Source organism: Rhinichthys klamathensis, unplaced genomic scaffold (assembly GCF_029890125.1).
Source record: "Rhinichthys klamathensis goyatoka isolate OS25496 unplaced genomic scaffold, OSU_Roscu_1.1 h1tg000160l_1, whole genome shotgun sequence".
NCBI lineage: Eukaryota > Metazoa > Chordata > Actinopteri > Cypriniformes > Leuciscidae > Rhinichthys > Rhinichthys klamathensis.
In genome coordinates, this window is record NW_026606694.1 from 474,349 (window position 1) to 492,723 (window position 18,375).

Genomic DNA, 18,375 nt, shown 5'->3' on the forward strand with positions numbered 1-18,375 from the left:
CTACATCATGTAATGTCCTTCCGATATTATCCTTGTTTTCGCATGGGTCCGGTTGCAGTCTCTTTTTTTCTGTAGCCACTCCGAAGTCCGAACGAAGTCTTTTGCATGTTACAGCGGGTGAGTCTCTAGTTGTCACTGATGATGATCGTCGTTTGAACCTTTCTGGATCCGCCATCAAATTGATAAGTTTAATTATATCAAGTGCTGTGAGAAAAGGCTATAAATCTCTACCTCCAACATCCTCACACGCAATATAGCTTATACTAGCCGAGACTCCTTCTTTATGTGTACAGATGTGACGTAATGACGCAAAGACATGCTCGAATCTCCCGCGGAAATCCACCAGTACCACTGGAATTAAAAACATTATTACAAGCTTACCGTTTTGCATCGAGCTAAGGCAAGCAGATAGTTTTGAACACTGGCTGGTTATGTATTTTATCAAATATGTATTTTGGATAATTTTTAACCCAAAAAAAGCTACGGACAGCAGCTTTAACACAAGAAATGATTAATGAAAAACTGCACTTATTTTAAAGTACATGAATTAATAGAACACGTTTTCATTTTGCTCTTATGTGAATAAACCCTTTGGTTGTGATTCCTTCAAATACATTTTTATTAGTAAATTTTTATTTGATTTTTGTTTCATTGTGCTGGTGTTTTTTTCAGGTTGGAAAGTTGCCATAAATAGTCAAGGACAATTAGTAAACATTGTAATCCATTCACATTCGGTGTTACCTGGCAGATCTGTACAGAATAGTTGAGAAGGGTTTTAAGGTCTATGTGAGCTTTGTTTCTGGGGAGGTATTCCTTCAGACTGCCTGCCGGTAAAAACTCCATTATGAGCTTAATGGATCTCCCACCTAGAAACAAAAACGTGGAAAGATTCGCTCAAGCAACTCATGCATTTGGCACCAAAAGCCATTACAGCATTATATTATTTATGATGTTCAGAATTGTGGTTTACCCTCTTCATTGCAAATGCCCTTATATTTGACAATGTTCTCGTGGTAAAGTTCTCTCAGGATGTGAATCTCACACCACAGGTTACTGCTCTGCTCTTCTCGGTTCTCTGGCTTTAGAGACTTCACGGCCACCAGCTCTCCGGTCCGATCTCCCCGCGGGTCATATCTGCACAACTCCACCTTTCCAAAATGACCCTGAAAGCACACCAATGTACTTCAGTCTAACCAGAAGATGGTCAGTTAAATAAGCAGTTTGTTTATGAGTTTAAAGACAGAACACACACACACACACACACACACACACACACACACACACACACACACACACACACACACACACACACACACACACACACACACACACACACACACAGAGAGAGAGTAAATACCTCTCCAAGGTCTCGGATCTTCTTGAGGAACCTCTTCTCAAACACTGTGGGGTCCACCTCTAGCATGGGAACAGGCTGAATGGATGGGTCTAGAGAGAAAAAAATAAAGAGGAAAAATGGAAACCTGTTTTTTTTTTTTTTCAAACATACGCAAACGTTTACAATGCAATGTTTTCTCTCAAACCCACCACAAAAAAGTAAGTTGTCCTTCACATTAAAATATGACTAACCATGTTTACAATTCAACGCTTATTAAGCGCAGCGACTTATCCTATCCTAAATGAAAACAGTGAGGACTACTAGTCTATGGAGACTAGCCAATCCTAGCAGAGCTTATTAATAGATATCTTAAAAGCATAGTAGAAAAAACAGCCTATTTCCACTCTCTTAGAATTAAACAGTCATATAAGACTAAACTATATCTAAAGATTTTTAGTTTTTTCTCTTTGCTCACAAAAAAAAAAAAAAAAAAAAAAAAAAAAAAACAGTAATACTTTTTGAAAAATAAAAATTTTAAATAACTGTTTTCTATTTTAATATATTTTACAGTTTCCTTTATTCCTATGACGGTAAAGCTGGATTTTCAGCATCATTACTCATTACAGTCTTCAGAGTCGCATAATCCTTCAGAAATCATTCTAATATGATGAATTGGTCAGGAAACATTTTTTATTATTATCAATGTTGAAAACAGTTGTTCTGCTTAATATTTTTGTGGAAACCGTGATATATTTGAGGATTCTTTGATGAATAGGAAGTTCAAAAGAACAGCATTTATTTAAAATAGAAATCTTTAGTAACAATATAAATGCCTTTACTGTTCATTTAATGTGTCCTTGCTGAATAAAAGTATTAATCTCTTAAAATATTTCTCACCCCAGTCTTTTGAATGATAGTGTAGGTGAAAGAAACCTTGGCAAACATTCACATGTGCTTAGTACTTTAAGCAAAGATGAATGTAGATCTTTGTACTAGCCACAAGAGGTCAGTATTGAGAACACTACAGGAGAAATTATTAGGCTTAAATTTCAAAATATGTTCAATAACTAAATGTATGGTTTGTCATCTGTATATCTTGACTCCTTACTCTGTTCCTCCACCGTGACAATGTCCCTGACAATGGCCCTGAAGAACGGTCTCTGGTGAGGGTCGTAGGTCATACAGTGGGTCATGAGTTTGGCCAGCTCCTCGCAGTCAGGGGTTGCCAACTGACACTGTGCTGCGTAAAACCTTTCCTTCTGCTCAGAGAGATGACAGCAAAAATACACATTTATCAGCACATTATCAGAAAGGAAAGTGCTATGTCATTTGCATGCCTCAGCGTATGTGTACGCTGTTACCTCCGTGAGCTTCTTGTCTTTGAGAGGTATCTCTCCGTTGTAACAGATCTCCCACAGAGTTGTCCCAAAGCCCCACTTATCCGCTGCTACGCTCAGATTAGCCGTGTCCTGTACACACTCGGGAGCAATCCAAGGAATCCTGTCCACACACTCTGTAGACAAACACAAAGCACGTTGTCATTCAATGGCATTATCAAGTAGCTTCAAATTAACACTCAAACACCCAAGCTGGGTTGTACTGGTTGAATAATCCTCATTTTAGGGGGTTTCCACCACCATTTCCTCATTCAAACATCAAAGGTCATTTCATCTAACACATGATCCCTTGGCAACACTTTCTTGTATGCTCCCTCTCTGTGCCCCTTTCATTCCCCTGTGCGCACACACCACCACCCCCAAAAAAACACAGAACCAGTCTTTCCTGTAACTGTCCCTGGCACACAGCAAAAAGAGTTTTTCTGGTCTCTGAAGTGCTTCAGGGAGCTGAGCTGGATCTCGGCCAACAAAATTCCTGTCAGTCATCTTTTCCGAGCAGTCCATTTTCACAGTGCAATAGAGCAATTTACCCTGGATGCACACTCAATAACACTTTACCCATTTGACTCTTTCTATTTACAAGGTTATTATAATGCATATACATCAGCTCAAATCTCTGACCCTAGTGTGAGCAGTGATAGAAATTTCAATTAATATGTATTCATATTTATTTTATTTTAAATGTATTTATTCAAATTTCTTTATCATAAAATTCTATAAAAAAAAGTAATGTTTTAATTATAATAATATTTATTATTATCTATTCATTTCATCAAATACTATCATAACTGTAATATAAAATATTACAACATACAATTAAACTTTTTAAAACATTACAACAACTATAGAAAAATCTTTCCGTATGGTATTCCGCTTAAAGTCGCTATGAAATCCAAATAGGCAAATCATTATTTATTTTTAATTTAAGTCGAAATAACCTCCCCTCGCTCTTGCAGCGACATCACATCTCTGGTGATGTGTTTTTCAGTGTGAGGACGGGACAACCTGTCACTCACATGAGATCACAGCAATAGCAAACCACAACCATCCAATCAATTTCCGATGAACAAAATCAAGTCCCTACCTATACATTTAGTTTTTTTGTTTGAGAACCGGTTTGACTCAGCAACTTCCGTTAAGTGCTGACTTTAACATGCTGTTAAAGTGGTCATAATGCCTGTATGAATGTTTAAAGTGTGTTAATGAGGTGGTCATAATGAATCTCTCACCTTCTCTGCTAAGGACAGTAATGGGTATGCCGGGGTCACTCAGTTTAATGAAGGGTCCTCCCTCTCCATCCAGACCATCTCGAGCTACCAGAATGTTCTTACTGCACACATATCCATGAACCAGCTTCTTATCCTCCTACAGGATACACACGGAAGTCAAACAGTAACATTATTCACTGACAACACTTCATAATAATTTTCACTGATATGTTATGTTGCTTAACACCAAACCTTTTAATAGAAGTGTATGTCATGTTATGCAAGTTCACTTGTACCGTGTGAAACCAATTTAATTTAGTTTTTAGGTAGATTATCAAAACCAATTAGCACTACAGATTTATAATATCAACCATTTATTGGTTATCAGTCAAAACAAAAACATATTTATCAGCATATTGGTATATACCAGGATTTCAATACAAACATGCCTAAATATTGACTTTATTTCAAGACCGGTAAGTCAAGGTTTTGATCATTTGTTTTTTGAGTTTGTTTCTTTACCAGATAGCTGAGGGAGCTAGCCAACTGTTTGGCAACCTGGAACTTCCATGCGGTGCTGAGAGTCGTGGTCTGTCTGCGCATGAACAGATCCAGAGGACCATATTGAACAAACTCCTCGACCATGATATCTACATAGAGAGAGAGAGAGGGGGTATTTTATGCAAAAGAACACCGTTATCAAACTCTCTTCCTCTGACACACAAACACGGTTCCAGCTCAAATATGCAAAATCTTCTAAGAAAACACACAGACACACCCATTGCGTGCACATGGCTGGTGATCCTCAGAGTATTAAGGTTATTGTTCAGTGGAGCAGGAAGTATAGTTTGCAATTAAATAGATAACCTGATACCTAACCAGTAGGCTTTGTTGAACAATCGAATGTCGCTCTGATATCAGCTTTCTCACAAAAAGCATTTATGAAACATTTACATGCCATGGAATCATAAAGCAAAACTTTTCTCCTCTTAGACTAGTTTAACTTACTACTAAAACTACATTATTACTCAAGCAATGATTCATTGTTTGATTTCTCGGTGATTTCTTAGAAATAGAACACTGCCAGTGTGTCAGATCTAAACGCTCAGTCGGAGAAAGACAATGTCTCTATGTTCGCTTAGTAAATAAATAAATTACTTTTGCACCAGTAAATATGGTGACTCGCTGGTTCCAACTCAACAGGTGGAAGAAGAGAAACACCACATATTTCTCATACTTGCCATGTAAAACTACACCAAAACAGAATAAAAGACCACAAAATAAGAGAACTTGAACATTTGGAGAAGTCTTTAATAGATGTGCTGGAAATTTTCTGTCTGGAAATGGATTGCTTATCAAAAAACATCCATTTGTTATGAATATCACTATACAAAGCAATCATCAGATACAACCAGAATAATTTGGCAGGATCAATACCAAGTTAGCTACACATTAGAGACAAGTGAAAGTAGGGTACTTACTCTCCTGGTGGCGAACACACACTCCGTAGAGCAGTGCGATGTGTTTATGAGAGATCTGACGCATCATGCTAGCTGTCTCAAAGAAAGCCTGAGAAGAGACAGAAAAAGACATACTTTGAACATTCAAATAGTAACCACACTGATGGCAGAATACTAACGGAGAAAATTCTATTCAAAACCCTTCATGGTTCATTACAGTTGAAAATGACCACAATTAGTTTACAGTTATTCAGTAGACGTGTTTTTATACAAAGCAACTTACAAATGAGGAGACGGTAACATTATACCATCTAAAACCAATAATCTTGTTTGCTAAACTTCATTTAGACATGAGTAGGCCATGTGTGTCTTACCAGAGAGATATCTCTGTGTCCTGAGCCCAGCACTTTCAACACCACTTTCACCTCCTGTGAGTATCCTCCCATGTCATCATCATCCTCACTCTTCAGCTTCAGAACACCAGCATAGATGTTTGTCCTTGTGCCCCGACCCAAATGCTCCCCCTGAATGAAACCACATTGTCACATATCAGTAAGTAGGTAGTCAATTAACAAACTTTTATTCAAAGCATCCCTTTTTTTTTTCCAATTTCAGGGACAGACCCACTATAGCAAGCTATAATGAATGTCTTGCTTATAGTTTACATAGTAAACAAACTGGCTACTATAAAGAGAACATCCGTCACACAATATTGTCATAAAGTTTGGGGTAGGTACGATTTTTTTAAATGTTTTTAGTTGTTATGCTCACCAAGGCTGCAGTGATATTACATTTTAAAATAATTTTAAATTTGTATTTGAATACATTTTAAAATGGTATTTATTTCCTGTGATGGTAAAGCTGAATTTTAAGCATCCATTACTCCAGTCTTCAGTGTCACATGATTTTCCAGATATAACTAATAATATGCCGATTTGGTCGTAAGAAATATTTTTTATTATTATCACTGTTGTGCTGCTTAATATTTTACAGAAACTGTGATATTTTTCTGGATTCTTTGATGAATAGAAATTTCAAAAATCATTTGAAACATTCTAAATGTTTTTACTGTTTTTGATCAAGTATTAACTCTTTCCTAAAAAAAAAACTTACTCACACCAATTTTTTTTTTAACTATACTGTATAATAATTTATGTTTCATAAGTATATATACTTCAATAAAAGTATCATAAAAATATAAATAGTTTTATGGTCAGTAAGGAATTTTTACGGACAGAGCATTTTTACTCACTGTGGAGCGCCCATTTATGAATGTATATGGTAGATTTTTGACAATATTTGTATTTCATTGTATTTCTTAAATGCTCGCCATGCCAAAGAAGAGTCGACATTGGTTCAAAATCCATGAAAAAAATAAATAATAATAAATTCACCTGTACAATCTCTTCCTTAAGGATGCGGTGGAAACTCAGCTGGCTGACTTGATTTTGTCTCTGCGGAGCGGGCTCTCGGTTTGTGGTCATCACTAATAGGTTGGAAATTTCTGAAGGACAGAAGAGCATCATTTGTGATTGGTGACCAACATATAAATAGTTGAGATCGCAGCTTTAAACACTAAATATCAACTGGTTTGATTGTCCAAGGATGTTTATTTAGATTATATCTAAACATACAGTATGAGTTGGTGTGCAGACTTCACCTAAACAGAGTAGGGAAGAGGAAGTTGTGCAGTGACATTGTGCACCGTTCAACAAAAAAAAAATACCCCTTGCTACACGAAAACAATGAGCATGTGTGGGTCCAAGTGCAGGTATAACATTTATGTAAGTGTGTGTGTGTGTGTGTGTGTGCTGTGATGTTCATTCTGCAGCATCAGCAGGTCTTTTGTCTACTCACTGACATAATCTGGATACAGACCTACACAGCTCTGTTTTTATGAGTGCAAATAGGGTAAAGACATCAAGAGATGTGAACAACGGAAACCCACATTTACTACATTTCCTGCCTGTCACTGATGCCTCAGCATGTACTCTTAGAGGAGCAGATGTAAACAAGTCCTGACACTGTCTAATGTGCGATAACTAGGCGTTTTTTACGAACCAAAACATTCCTAATATTTGGTTTTGCATTAGTATAGAGCTGTTGTATTACTGCTAATACTGATGGAGCACTAAAGGAAGAAGGATATTAAGTACATCAGGATTTATATGCACCAATATAATAAATCTTAATAAACTTTTTTTTTTTTAAATACATGACATTTTTCTGTAAACATTTTTGCATAATGATGCACACAAATTCACTGATACAATTCACTGAATCAATTAAAACACTAATATGTATGAATTCATCTGCAATTGCCAGTTGTGGCGAAAAGTACATTTTGGACCCTGGTTTCTCTGCGGTATGCAGATATCTGTAAATCTCTCTCAGGAACATTTAACTCGGTCAGGTTAGAAATGGTTAGCTGGATAAAGGATCAGGGGCTGTATTCACAAAACATATTAAGGCTAAAAGAAGCACCTAACTTGCTGATTTAGGAGAAAGTCTTAAAAATAATGGCCGTGTCTCAATTTTTGCTCTAAGAGTATTTCACAAAGCATTTTAGCATTAAAACCAGCTCTTAAATCTGTGAAAAGTTAGGGGTAGTCAAGAGGACTCTTAAGTCACTTAGACCAAATCACAAACAATCCTAAAATGTCTGTTGCTGGCAATCCGCCCAAAGTCACTGTACACTGTATTGAAGCAATAGGAGATTTTTATCTGCGATGACAAAGCAAAGGTTAATTTGTGTACAGGCCACCTGCATTGCATTGGTTGATAAACCAATGGGATAAAACCCGTCGTCTGGTTGATAGCCTTGTTGGCTGAGTTTGAGTTCCAGCTTGTCGACCTTTCTCGATCCCGTCCCCCACTTTACTTCCTGTCTACTCACTGTCCTATCACAATAAAAAGGCAAAAACGGCAAAATTAAATAAATAAAATTAGTATTAGAATAGGAACCATCCCAAAGTGAGGATCCGGGTGGTGGATGGATACAGAAAACTGTCGAGGTAACTTGGTGAGTGAGTCGGATGTGTATATAGTATATATGCCTCAAGCTGATTGGATAGATAATTTGAACATACTTCTCCCGAACTTTGTTTACAAAACATAATTTGTCATTTGAATTCTGCAATCTATCAAGATGCAGACATGTAAGAGGCTGACAATAGGCCCGTATTCATAAAGATTCTAAAATCCTCTCAGAAAACTCTTAATTTAGCTTAAAACCTTTTACGTAGGAGTCTTAGCTTAAGAGCGATTCTGGACCGATCTGAGAGCAACTCTGAGCAAGGAAAAGACAAAAACCTTCATCATAGTGAGGAGGCGGGGCTGACCCCGTTGCTACGTATGACACAATCTTTTGAAGATTGTGATTGGTTGGTTGTCCAAGAAGGAAAAAAAAAAAGAGCAATCTTAAGTATATGGTCTACTCACACACACATTATATATATATATATATATATATATATATATATATATATATATATATATACACTCACCGGCCACTTTATTAGGTACACCTGTCCAACTGCTCGTTAACACTAATTTCTAAGCAGCCAATCACATGGTGGCAACTCAGTGCATTTAGGCATGTAGACATGGTCAAGACAATCTCCTGCAGTTCAAACCGAGCATCAGTATGGGGAAGAAAGGTGATTTGAGTGACTTTGAACGTGGCATGATTGTTGGTGCCAGAAGGGCTGGTCTGAGTATTTCAGAAACTGCTAATCTACTGGGATTTTCACGCACAACCATCTCTAGGGTTTACAGAGAATGGTCCGAAAAAGAAAAAAACATCCAGTGAGCGGCAGTTCTGTGGGCGGAAATGCCTTGTTGATGCCAGAGGTCAGAGGAGAATGGCCAGACTGGTTCGAGCTGATAGAAGGGCAACAGTGACTGAAATAACCACTCGTTACAACCGAGGTATGCAGCAAAGCATTTGTGAAGCCACAACACGCACAACCTTGAGGCGGATGGGCTACAACAGCAGAAGACTCCACCGGGTACCACTCATCTCCACTACAAATAGGAAAAAGAGGCTACAATTTGCAAGAGCTCACCAAAATTGAACAGTTGAAGACTGGAAAAATGTTGCCTGGTCTGATGAGTCTCGATTTCTGTTGAGACATTCAGATGTTAGAGTCAGAATTTGGCGTAAACAGAATGAGAACATGGAACCATCATGCCTTGTTACCACTGTGCAGGCTGGTGGTGGTGGTGTAATGGTGTGGGGGATGTTTTCCTGGCACACTTTAGGCCCCTTAGTGCCAATTGGGCATCGTTTAAATGCCACGGCCTACCTGAGCATTGTTTCTGACCATGTCCATCCCTTTATGGCCACCATGTACCCATCCTCTGATGGCTACTTCCACCATGTCACAAAGCTCTAATCATTTCAAATTGGTTTCTTGAACATGACAATGAGTTCACTGTACTAAAATGGCCTCCACAGTCACCAGATCTCAACCCAATAGAGCATCTTTGGGATGTGGTGGAACGGGAGATTCGCATCATGGATGTGCAGCCGACAAATCTGCGGCAACTGTGTGATGCCATCATGTCAATATGGACCAAACTCCCTGAGGAATGCTTCCAGCACCTTGTTGAATCTATGCCACGAAGAATTGAGGCAGTTCTGAAGGCAAAAGGGGGTCCAACCCGTTACTAGCATGGGGTACCTAATAAAGTGGCCGGTGAGTGTATATATATGTATATTTATGTATATGAATACTTTTTTCTTTTTTACCATGCTGTTAATTTCCTATAAGGTATTTGATTGGCTTAGAATGATAAAAATTGTTCCACTCTTTCCAATTACACTGATTGCTGTCTATTTAAGTGGTGGTTTTAATGTTGGTTTTAATTTAGCAAACATGGAATCAAAAACAAGAAGGACGAGAATGCCCAACTAGACAGAGGAACTGTGGTTACTGTTAGCCCAGTTAGTGGATGAAAACAAGGCCATCCTTAAAGGAAAATTCGGGCAGGGTGTCACAGCACGGGGCAAGAAGCCGATGTGGGAGCTTATAACGCACAATATTAACGGATAATTCCCCCTGCTTGTGCGCACCAGGGAAGCCTGCTATATTCATAAATGCAGCTTTTTGAGCCTGCAAGGTGGGAATGTCCAGTCGAAACGAAATGAACTGCGACACAGTAAGAGGTTCTGAAAGTGCTGTAATGTTTGTGTGATAACTCTGCAGTGCTTACAGAAGGTTTTGACAACCAAATCATCACTGCTGCATTGTTGCATTTTCCCAGTTGCCAAATATCTTAATGTAGTGATTAATTTCTGGCGCTATGGCCTTTTCTGCGTTGTGTCTGAGATGTTAGCGTGTCTCTAATAAGATCTGTCACAAACATGATCCCTGTACGATCTAATCTATAGCATCTTATTAACTCACTGTAATCCATTGTCTGCAAAACATTTCTTCTCCCTCTTTGTCTTTCTGCCATTTTCTCCTCTGCTAAAGAAACTCTTAAGCCTCTTAAAAGTCCTCGTCCATACTCCTAACAATTTTGACCTTAAGACCTCTTTTAAATGTTAATGGACAAGTTCGGTATTTTACACTTAAAGCCCTGTTTTAAGATCGTTTTTGATGAAATAGAACGGTTAAGATTCAAATTTGGACACATGCTGCTGTCCCGAGAATGTTCGGTTTCTGTGGTTGCACCCCCCCACCTCTACAATGGTTGCATAGGTGCACAGGAACAATCCTTCCTAAAACGCATTAAACTTTAGTCTACAAAGACGTGAAACTCACAGTGGTCAGGGGTGTTCACTGATCTGCTCACACAAAAATCGCTGCAAAAGATGCTTTCCAACAGGTTTTATCGTAGTTTTTGTCCAAGTCAAGTCAATGGAGTTGGACAAAAACTACGATAAAACCTGTTGGAAAGCATCTTTTGCAGCGATTTTTGTTTGCAACCACAGAAACCGTAAATTCTTGGGCCAGCAGCATGTGTCCAAATTTTAATCTTAACCATTCTATTTCATCAGAAACGATCTTAAAACAGGGCTTTAAGTGTAAAATACCGAACTTGTCCTTTAATATGCTTTCTGAATTACTTTTTTCTTAACTAGGATTTTTTATTTAATATTAAGAGTTAACGCCCACATTTCTAAGAATTTTCGTCACTAGGAGCTACTCTTTGCATTAAGATTCTTTATGAATACGGGCCCTGAACATTACTTAGTGACACTTAGATTAGACTTAGACACCTCCATTTTAAAAAAGGCAACATGATACCTCGTTCTGCAATATTTCTATGATTAAATCATTGACAGAGACTCCTACCCATCAGCCAATCACTGTGTGCATAGTTAAGCATGTTGACATCATCCATAGCAAGGATGTCAACCTCACTTTTTGTTTAAGACTTCTCTTTATTCCTTAGTAAAAGTTGGTCTCAGCAGCTTTGTGAATAGGTTTTAAGAGGAAACTCTTATCTAATAACTTTTACTGTTATTTAGGAGAACTATTAGTTGCAAGATAAAATGTTTTGTGAACACAGCCCTTGATCCTGGATGAGTTGCTTAATATACGAGACTGCACAACTATTAGCTGCCAGTTGCACAGTTACCAGAGGTCATGCAAAGATATGACTGCTTGTTTGCGCATTCTGATTTTTGACTTCTCTAAAGAGTATTGTGACACTTACAAAGCACTAGAAAAAACAATTCCTCTTTCAGCCAAAACCAGTCAAAAACACTTGAAGATTCTTGTACAGATGTACATGCTTATAAGATTTAGACGATAAGAAGATAAAAAAAAAAAAAAGACGAGAAAGTCATTTCATGAAGTATGGAGTTTGGAAAGTGTCGCATATGGAATTTTCAGCAATGCAATGCAACTGAAAATGCATTCCAAATAGTGAAGTTTTATTGCGCTTGAGCAGACATGTATAAAACCCTCCCCGTCACAATGTTGCACATCAACTCACAGGAATGTTCATTTGTTCTGTGAACTTAGAAAATCTCAATATCTCTCACTTAGGTCTAAATTCATAGAAACTGAAGAGTCATAAATAATCATGTACTCATGTTATGAAAATTAACACCACTTATTCGTTTACTTGTGTTTACTTACCCCTACATCGTATATGCTAAGTTAGCACATCATTACTCGCTACCTAAAAAATTTCATTAATTTATTTCCTATTATATAATGTACCATTCTAGCAAACAGCAAGTATAATAATGAAAGCAGATACAATAAGAGATGGTTCTATAATTAAAGATATAGTACTTTCTCTCATTACTCCGAATGAAGAATGTTTTGAAACAACATGAGTATGTGAAACACCAAAAGAAATATTCTGAAGAATGTTCTAACTATATCTAGACCATAGATTTGTATATCATACTGACACACTACATTTAATCTTCTGAAGCCATACATGCGATTTGTATGAAGAACAGATTACATTTTAAGTTTAATAATTTTTGTATTTGCACAAATTTAAATTTAAAATTTGAATTACCAGTTAAATCAAAATAATGCCAAATCAATTTCTTCATTGTGGCATGTCATTTCCTGTTCTAGGCTCAAACTAAGTCAACTAGATGATTATAAGCTTTAAAGACTGAATCAGAGCAGTGATACAACTGATTTTATGTGATTTTACATTCTTTCTAGTCCATTTACATTATTAGCACTTATATACTCTTAAGCTTTACATTTTATTTGTCTAAATTTTCACTTGTATATTTATTGAAAACTAGTCAGATTAGTCATCCTGAAAATTAACATGTTAATACAAAATTGAGGTTGGTGGGTTTTATTGGTATTTCAACAGATGCTACAGGTAACAATTATGGGTGACAAAAAAAGGCTAGTAAACATGTCAACAGCGTACTTCACACTCCAAACCCAAATTTTCGCATCCTAATAACTACTCTAGGATTCAATAAATAATTGCATTGCATGCATTCAGCAGTGCACATTGAACACTGGAAAATCCTGACAATTCAGCTAGAAGCTTTCAGTAAACTGGACAAAGCAACGAGTTCTGATTTCAGTTTCCGTTTAAGACAGGACCATTCACAGAGAAATTTTCAGGGGTTTCTACAGGAAAACACCATCCTATCCAAATAGGCTGTGTATTAAATGTCCTTTAAATCAAAGTAAAACAGGACACATTTCCAGTTTAGCTTAACCTACAGAACATATGGCAACAGAAAATATGAAATTAGGAGTCTTTACATAATTTTGCCTCTAAAAACATAAAATGGACAGACTGATGTATGGACGGACGGACGGACGAAGTCTTTAATCTGGATTGATGGATGGATGGATGGACGGACAGTCAAATCAATGCTTGAAAAGTGTTTAATTGGGATAGATATATTTGAATGTTTGATTAGAATGGATGGATGAATTCATGGATGGATGGATGATTAGGATACAGGAATATACGGATGGATTAGCGGTGTCGCTCAATGATAATGCATAGAAGGTCTTCTATCATGTGACTGATTGAGCCGAGCGAGTGTTGGTACCTCTGGGTTGTGGTGGGCAGCAGCGGCGCAGCTGGAAGCGCAGGTTCTCTGTGCGCAGGTTTTGGCCCTGCAAGTGCTCCAGAAGCTCCTTTAGAGCGGGCCGGAACGTCTCGGTCCCAAACAGTCTGTAGCCCTGAGGGCTTGTTTCAATTTGGAAGTTCTTATACTGGGGAATCGGCCTGGACTCACACAGGTCCATCTAAAAGAGCGAGAGGAGAAATACATGACAGACAGAAACATGATTAAGCACAAAGGAAATAAAGACAAGAGAAATCCTACATGAGAAGAATGGTGAAGGGAACAGGATTTGTTAAACAAATGTTAGGTGGCCATAAACTGATCCCCTGTAAGATAAGATAAATTTTTTTCTTGGTTGGTGGGGAGGTGTTGGGTTTCTAAATGTGACTAGCTATATAGTACATAATGCTGATAACATTTGAAGGTTTTATTGTTGTTTATATGTCTATGTGGTGTTTTAACATGCTTCAAGACAAATCATGTGCATATTCATGTCAACACCATTGCTGAGAATTTTCTCCTTAAAACTGCAGTGAAAAAAAGACATTTGAAATGATGTTTCTGACGTCACAAACTGCCTTGTAACCAACCAATCAATCACCAACCATGCATTTCTCCACTGACGTTAGTTACAACCGTTTCTAAGGATATTGATTTTTAGAAGGCAGACTGAGATGGCGGATGGGAACATGGTTTATGTAACATTACCAACACATTATTAGCTATTTGATAACGTAGTCAAGCAAAAGGCTAAATTTATTAATTACCATTATGTGCCCGACATTGTAAAGAGCAATACATAAAACGCACAACTATTCTGATACGTCGACTTGTAGACGACCCTGTATAATTCCCTCTTCTACTTCTTCTGAATTTGTTTCTGGTTCAAACATATAAGGCTGAATTAAACCGGTATTTCCACTTGCCATTGTGCAGCGTTTACTACAGAAAAGTTGAGCAAGTGGATCAGGTATTCTGACCTTGCTATTAAGTGGAGGCGAGGCTAATTTACATGTTGACATTTACACATACATTTAAGCTATTTTAAGGCATGAAGTAATATGTAATTTTGTTGATTAAAGATGAGATTTAAGGGATAAAATTATTGACTACAGGGGGACTTTAAAATTTACAGGAAACCTAGCATGACACCATGTGTGCACTTCAATTATTTGTTAAGACATTCAGCCTTATTTAAAAAGCTCACACACCTTCTGTTGATCAATTCAGGTACATTCAAATCAATTCTATTTGTATAGCATGCTGAACAAGGGAGTCATCACAGAAAAGCAATGCAAGTGCATCAGTCTCTGATCCAGTATGTGTAACAGTAACAGCCCCAACGTGGTTTGGGGTTCTACTCCAGCTGCTTATACAGTGTAATACAGCTCTCTCTCTTATTGAAAAATAACTGCCAAAGAAAATGATCTGAAAATGCATGCATTATCCTGGTCTAATCTGGTCCAAATTTTTTACTCAAAGATACAAACAATAAAGCTGCAAGATGCCAAACTTTATAAAAGCATTTTCACACTGACTTTCTGCTAAAACTGGGTGCTGCAATACTTGAGAGAATCAATGCAATATATATCAATCATATGAACACAAACTATTTGTCATGGTCTGGGAAAGTGTACAACAAGAACCAGATCTTCTTAATTCCCTGCAGAGAATACCAAAAGAGAATCTGGCCAATTCTAGACTTGTCCTGTACAGGCTAAACGGACAGGACAAAGGTTTTAAGTTCCTAGCTTACCAAAATGGTTATCAGCTGTGCAAATCAAACTAGACTTTTGTGTTTGGTGTGTGCATGCATGTGTTTGTACCTCAATGCAGACAACAGTCATGATGATGTAGTTATAATCTGTGCAGCTCCAGCGCAGGATGTAGGTTCCTTCTTCATTTCCCTCCTGACGGAGTTTATGAATTGCATACTCTGTGCTGTACAAAGAAAACAGACATAACTAAGTCTTAAAATGTCTCCTTTGAAGACAGCTGTAATACAAACTAATACTAATTAAAGTAGCATTTATCACAAAGTTCAAAAGTTCGGGTATTTTAATGTTTTTCAAAGAAGTCTTTTATGCTCAACATATATATATAAACAGTTATTTATTTTTAATGCAATTTATTTGATTTTATTTATTTGAAGCTGAATTTTCAGCAGCCACTACTCTTGTTTACAGTGTCACTTGATCCTTCAGAAGTCATTCTAATATGCTGAGAAGGTGCTCAAGAAACTTTTCTTATCATTATCAATGTTGTTACAAACAGTTGCGATGCTTAAAGGAGAACTCCGGTCAATTTTAACATTGAGCTCATTTTTTTGTACATTTGGAGTGCTGTCAGTACAGACAAAAACGACAAAAATCAGTGTTGCCTACACCGTGTTATCCTCTTTTTAAAATTCGCACCCTGTTGACTTCAATGGGGCAAGTTCTAAACCTGCTTTTAGCCTCTTAACAACCTTAATGTGACATTGCAAGTGCACAGCCATGTGAGTGGTGTTATTAAGAGTGACCACGGTCAATCTGACTGCAGTAGATGTGCAAGATATTAATAAAAATGATGTTAATTTAGCCAGCTCACATACCTGTATTTACTTCCTGTTTACGTTCGAAGTCCACAGTAGTCGATTGTCTAGTTCGCGCGCGCGATCATTAGTTATATTAGTTACCAATGATCGCGCGCGCGAACTCGACAATCGACTACTGTGGACTTCGAACGTAAACAGGAAGTAAATACAGGTATGTGAGCTGGCTTAATTAACATCATTTTTATTAATATCTTGCACATCTACTGCAGTCAGATTGACCGTGGTCACTCTTAATAACACCACTCACATGGCTGTGCACTTGTAATGACACATTAAGGTTGTTAAGAGGCTAAAAGCAGGTTTAGAACTTGCCCCATTGAAGTCAACAGGGTGCGAATTTTAAAAAGAGGATAACACGGTGTAGGCAACACCGATTTTTGTCTGTACTGACAGGACTCCAAATGTACAAAAAAATGAGCTCAATGTTAAAATTGACCGGAGTTCTCCTTTAAAATTTTTTATGGAAACCATAATACTTTATTCCAGGATTCTTCAATTAATAGAAGCGCATAGAGCGCACAAGTTCTTTTTGCCGCCTAATTAGGGCTTGCATGGTTAAACACACATATTTACATGTCAAAATGCCTGTCTTTGCAAGTATTGTCATAAACAGTCATTAAAGTCTTGATTGAATGTAAACAGTTGAGAAAGAAAACGCATGTGAATCAGTATATTGGAACAGTGCATTCGTTCTTAAAGTGACAGTAGCCTAATATACCTGCTGTCGTCTGTGTCATTAATCAAACAAAAAAACTGAAAAATCTCACTGATATTGACTGAATCACTTTTGTAACTTTAATAAGAATAAATGTATGTATAATTTACACAGTGAAGACTATGCAGTGTTTATTAACACATTTGATTACTTTATACAATTTATGTAGTATTTCATGTGCTGGTAGGTCTATTTTATTTGTGTCTTTGTTCTATTGTAGTTTGTTTTCCTATGTTTGTAATCTTTTCTTTGATCTTATTTTAGCACGCTTTTACTTGTCTTTTACATACCAGATAGGCCCATGACAGCCATTTTCTAAATTCTGGACAACTGATGAGGGTGCGACTTCAGTGCACAGGTAATGATGGGCATCTACAGTCAATCTGAAGTAACCGTCCACCATTGCAGCAAAGGACAGGGCTGCATCACGAAAAAACAGATCCAACTCCTGCAGAGGAAAGAAGAGGAATACATTTTTAGGATAAGAGCTATAATGTATCCGTTACTTTTCTTCACATGAATTCTGAAGTCAATCCTGTTGATTTATCAATCATACGAGTATGAATCATCAGCTTTTCAAGAGATGTATGGAAGTATTACCATTTCCTAATCAGGTGCAGAGTTCTTGTCCTAACTTGTCACAACCACAACAAGTGACAAGATATTTTGATGATAAAATTCTACTAAACATTGCAATGCTGGGAAGCACTGCGCATTGTTAAATCTAACTGGTCCAAAATCAGAATCCACATAAAATTACATTATATCAAATATGTTCTGATTGGCTTTGACAGTATAATATTCAACATGAATATATTAACTGCTTGTGCTGGAATTGAATTGCACCTGGTTAGGACATAGTGATGCAGATGTTGGTCTCATTAAAATCTCATTGAAATTACAAAATTACCATGGTTTTATTGTCTTGTCTGTAAATGGTTACACACGACTCCTTAATGACAATGTGGGTGATTTCATAAAAGTCTGAGAAAATTGTCCATCCGGTTTCTTTCTTTTTTTCAGTCTTCTGCTTGTTGTCAGCCTTGTTCTTTTTAGACTTGGGTTTGTCTTTCACTATCAGAAGATTCTATTAAAAAGGAATCAAGACGGAAAAAAAAAAAAAAATACATTGGTAA

At 37.2% G+C, this 18,375-nt stretch overlaps 1 protein-coding gene across 1 annotated transcript in view; it reads right to left on the reverse strand.

The window, feature by feature from the left end:
• The window catches only part of jak1 (Janus kinase 1), a 40,872-nt gene that overhangs the window by 6,190 nt on the left and 16,307 nt on the right, over nucleotides 1-18,375 (reverse strand). The window contains exons 7-20 of the mRNA XM_056258821.1: nucleotides 18,150-18,326; nucleotides 17,530-17,687; nucleotides 15,755-15,869; nucleotides 13,911-14,109; nucleotides 6,796-6,905; nucleotides 5,776-5,925; nucleotides 5,423-5,510; nucleotides 4,464-4,591; nucleotides 3,963-4,098; nucleotides 2,698-2,849; nucleotides 2,445-2,595; nucleotides 1,358-1,446; nucleotides 971-1,163; nucleotides 742-866 (exon numbers count right to left, since the gene is read on the reverse strand). Coding sequence (XP_056114796.1) covers nucleotides 742-866; nucleotides 971-1,163; nucleotides 1,358-1,446; nucleotides 2,445-2,595; nucleotides 2,698-2,849; nucleotides 3,963-4,098; nucleotides 4,464-4,591; nucleotides 5,423-5,510; nucleotides 5,776-5,925; nucleotides 6,796-6,905; nucleotides 13,911-14,109; nucleotides 15,755-15,869; nucleotides 17,530-17,687; nucleotides 18,150-18,326 — 1,971 coding nt within the window. The remainder of the gene's footprint in view (nucleotides 1-741; nucleotides 867-970; nucleotides 1,164-1,357; nucleotides 1,447-2,444; nucleotides 2,596-2,697; nucleotides 2,850-3,962; nucleotides 4,099-4,463; nucleotides 4,592-5,422; nucleotides 5,511-5,775; nucleotides 5,926-6,795; nucleotides 6,906-13,910; nucleotides 14,110-15,754; nucleotides 15,870-17,529; nucleotides 17,688-18,149; nucleotides 18,327-18,375) is intronic.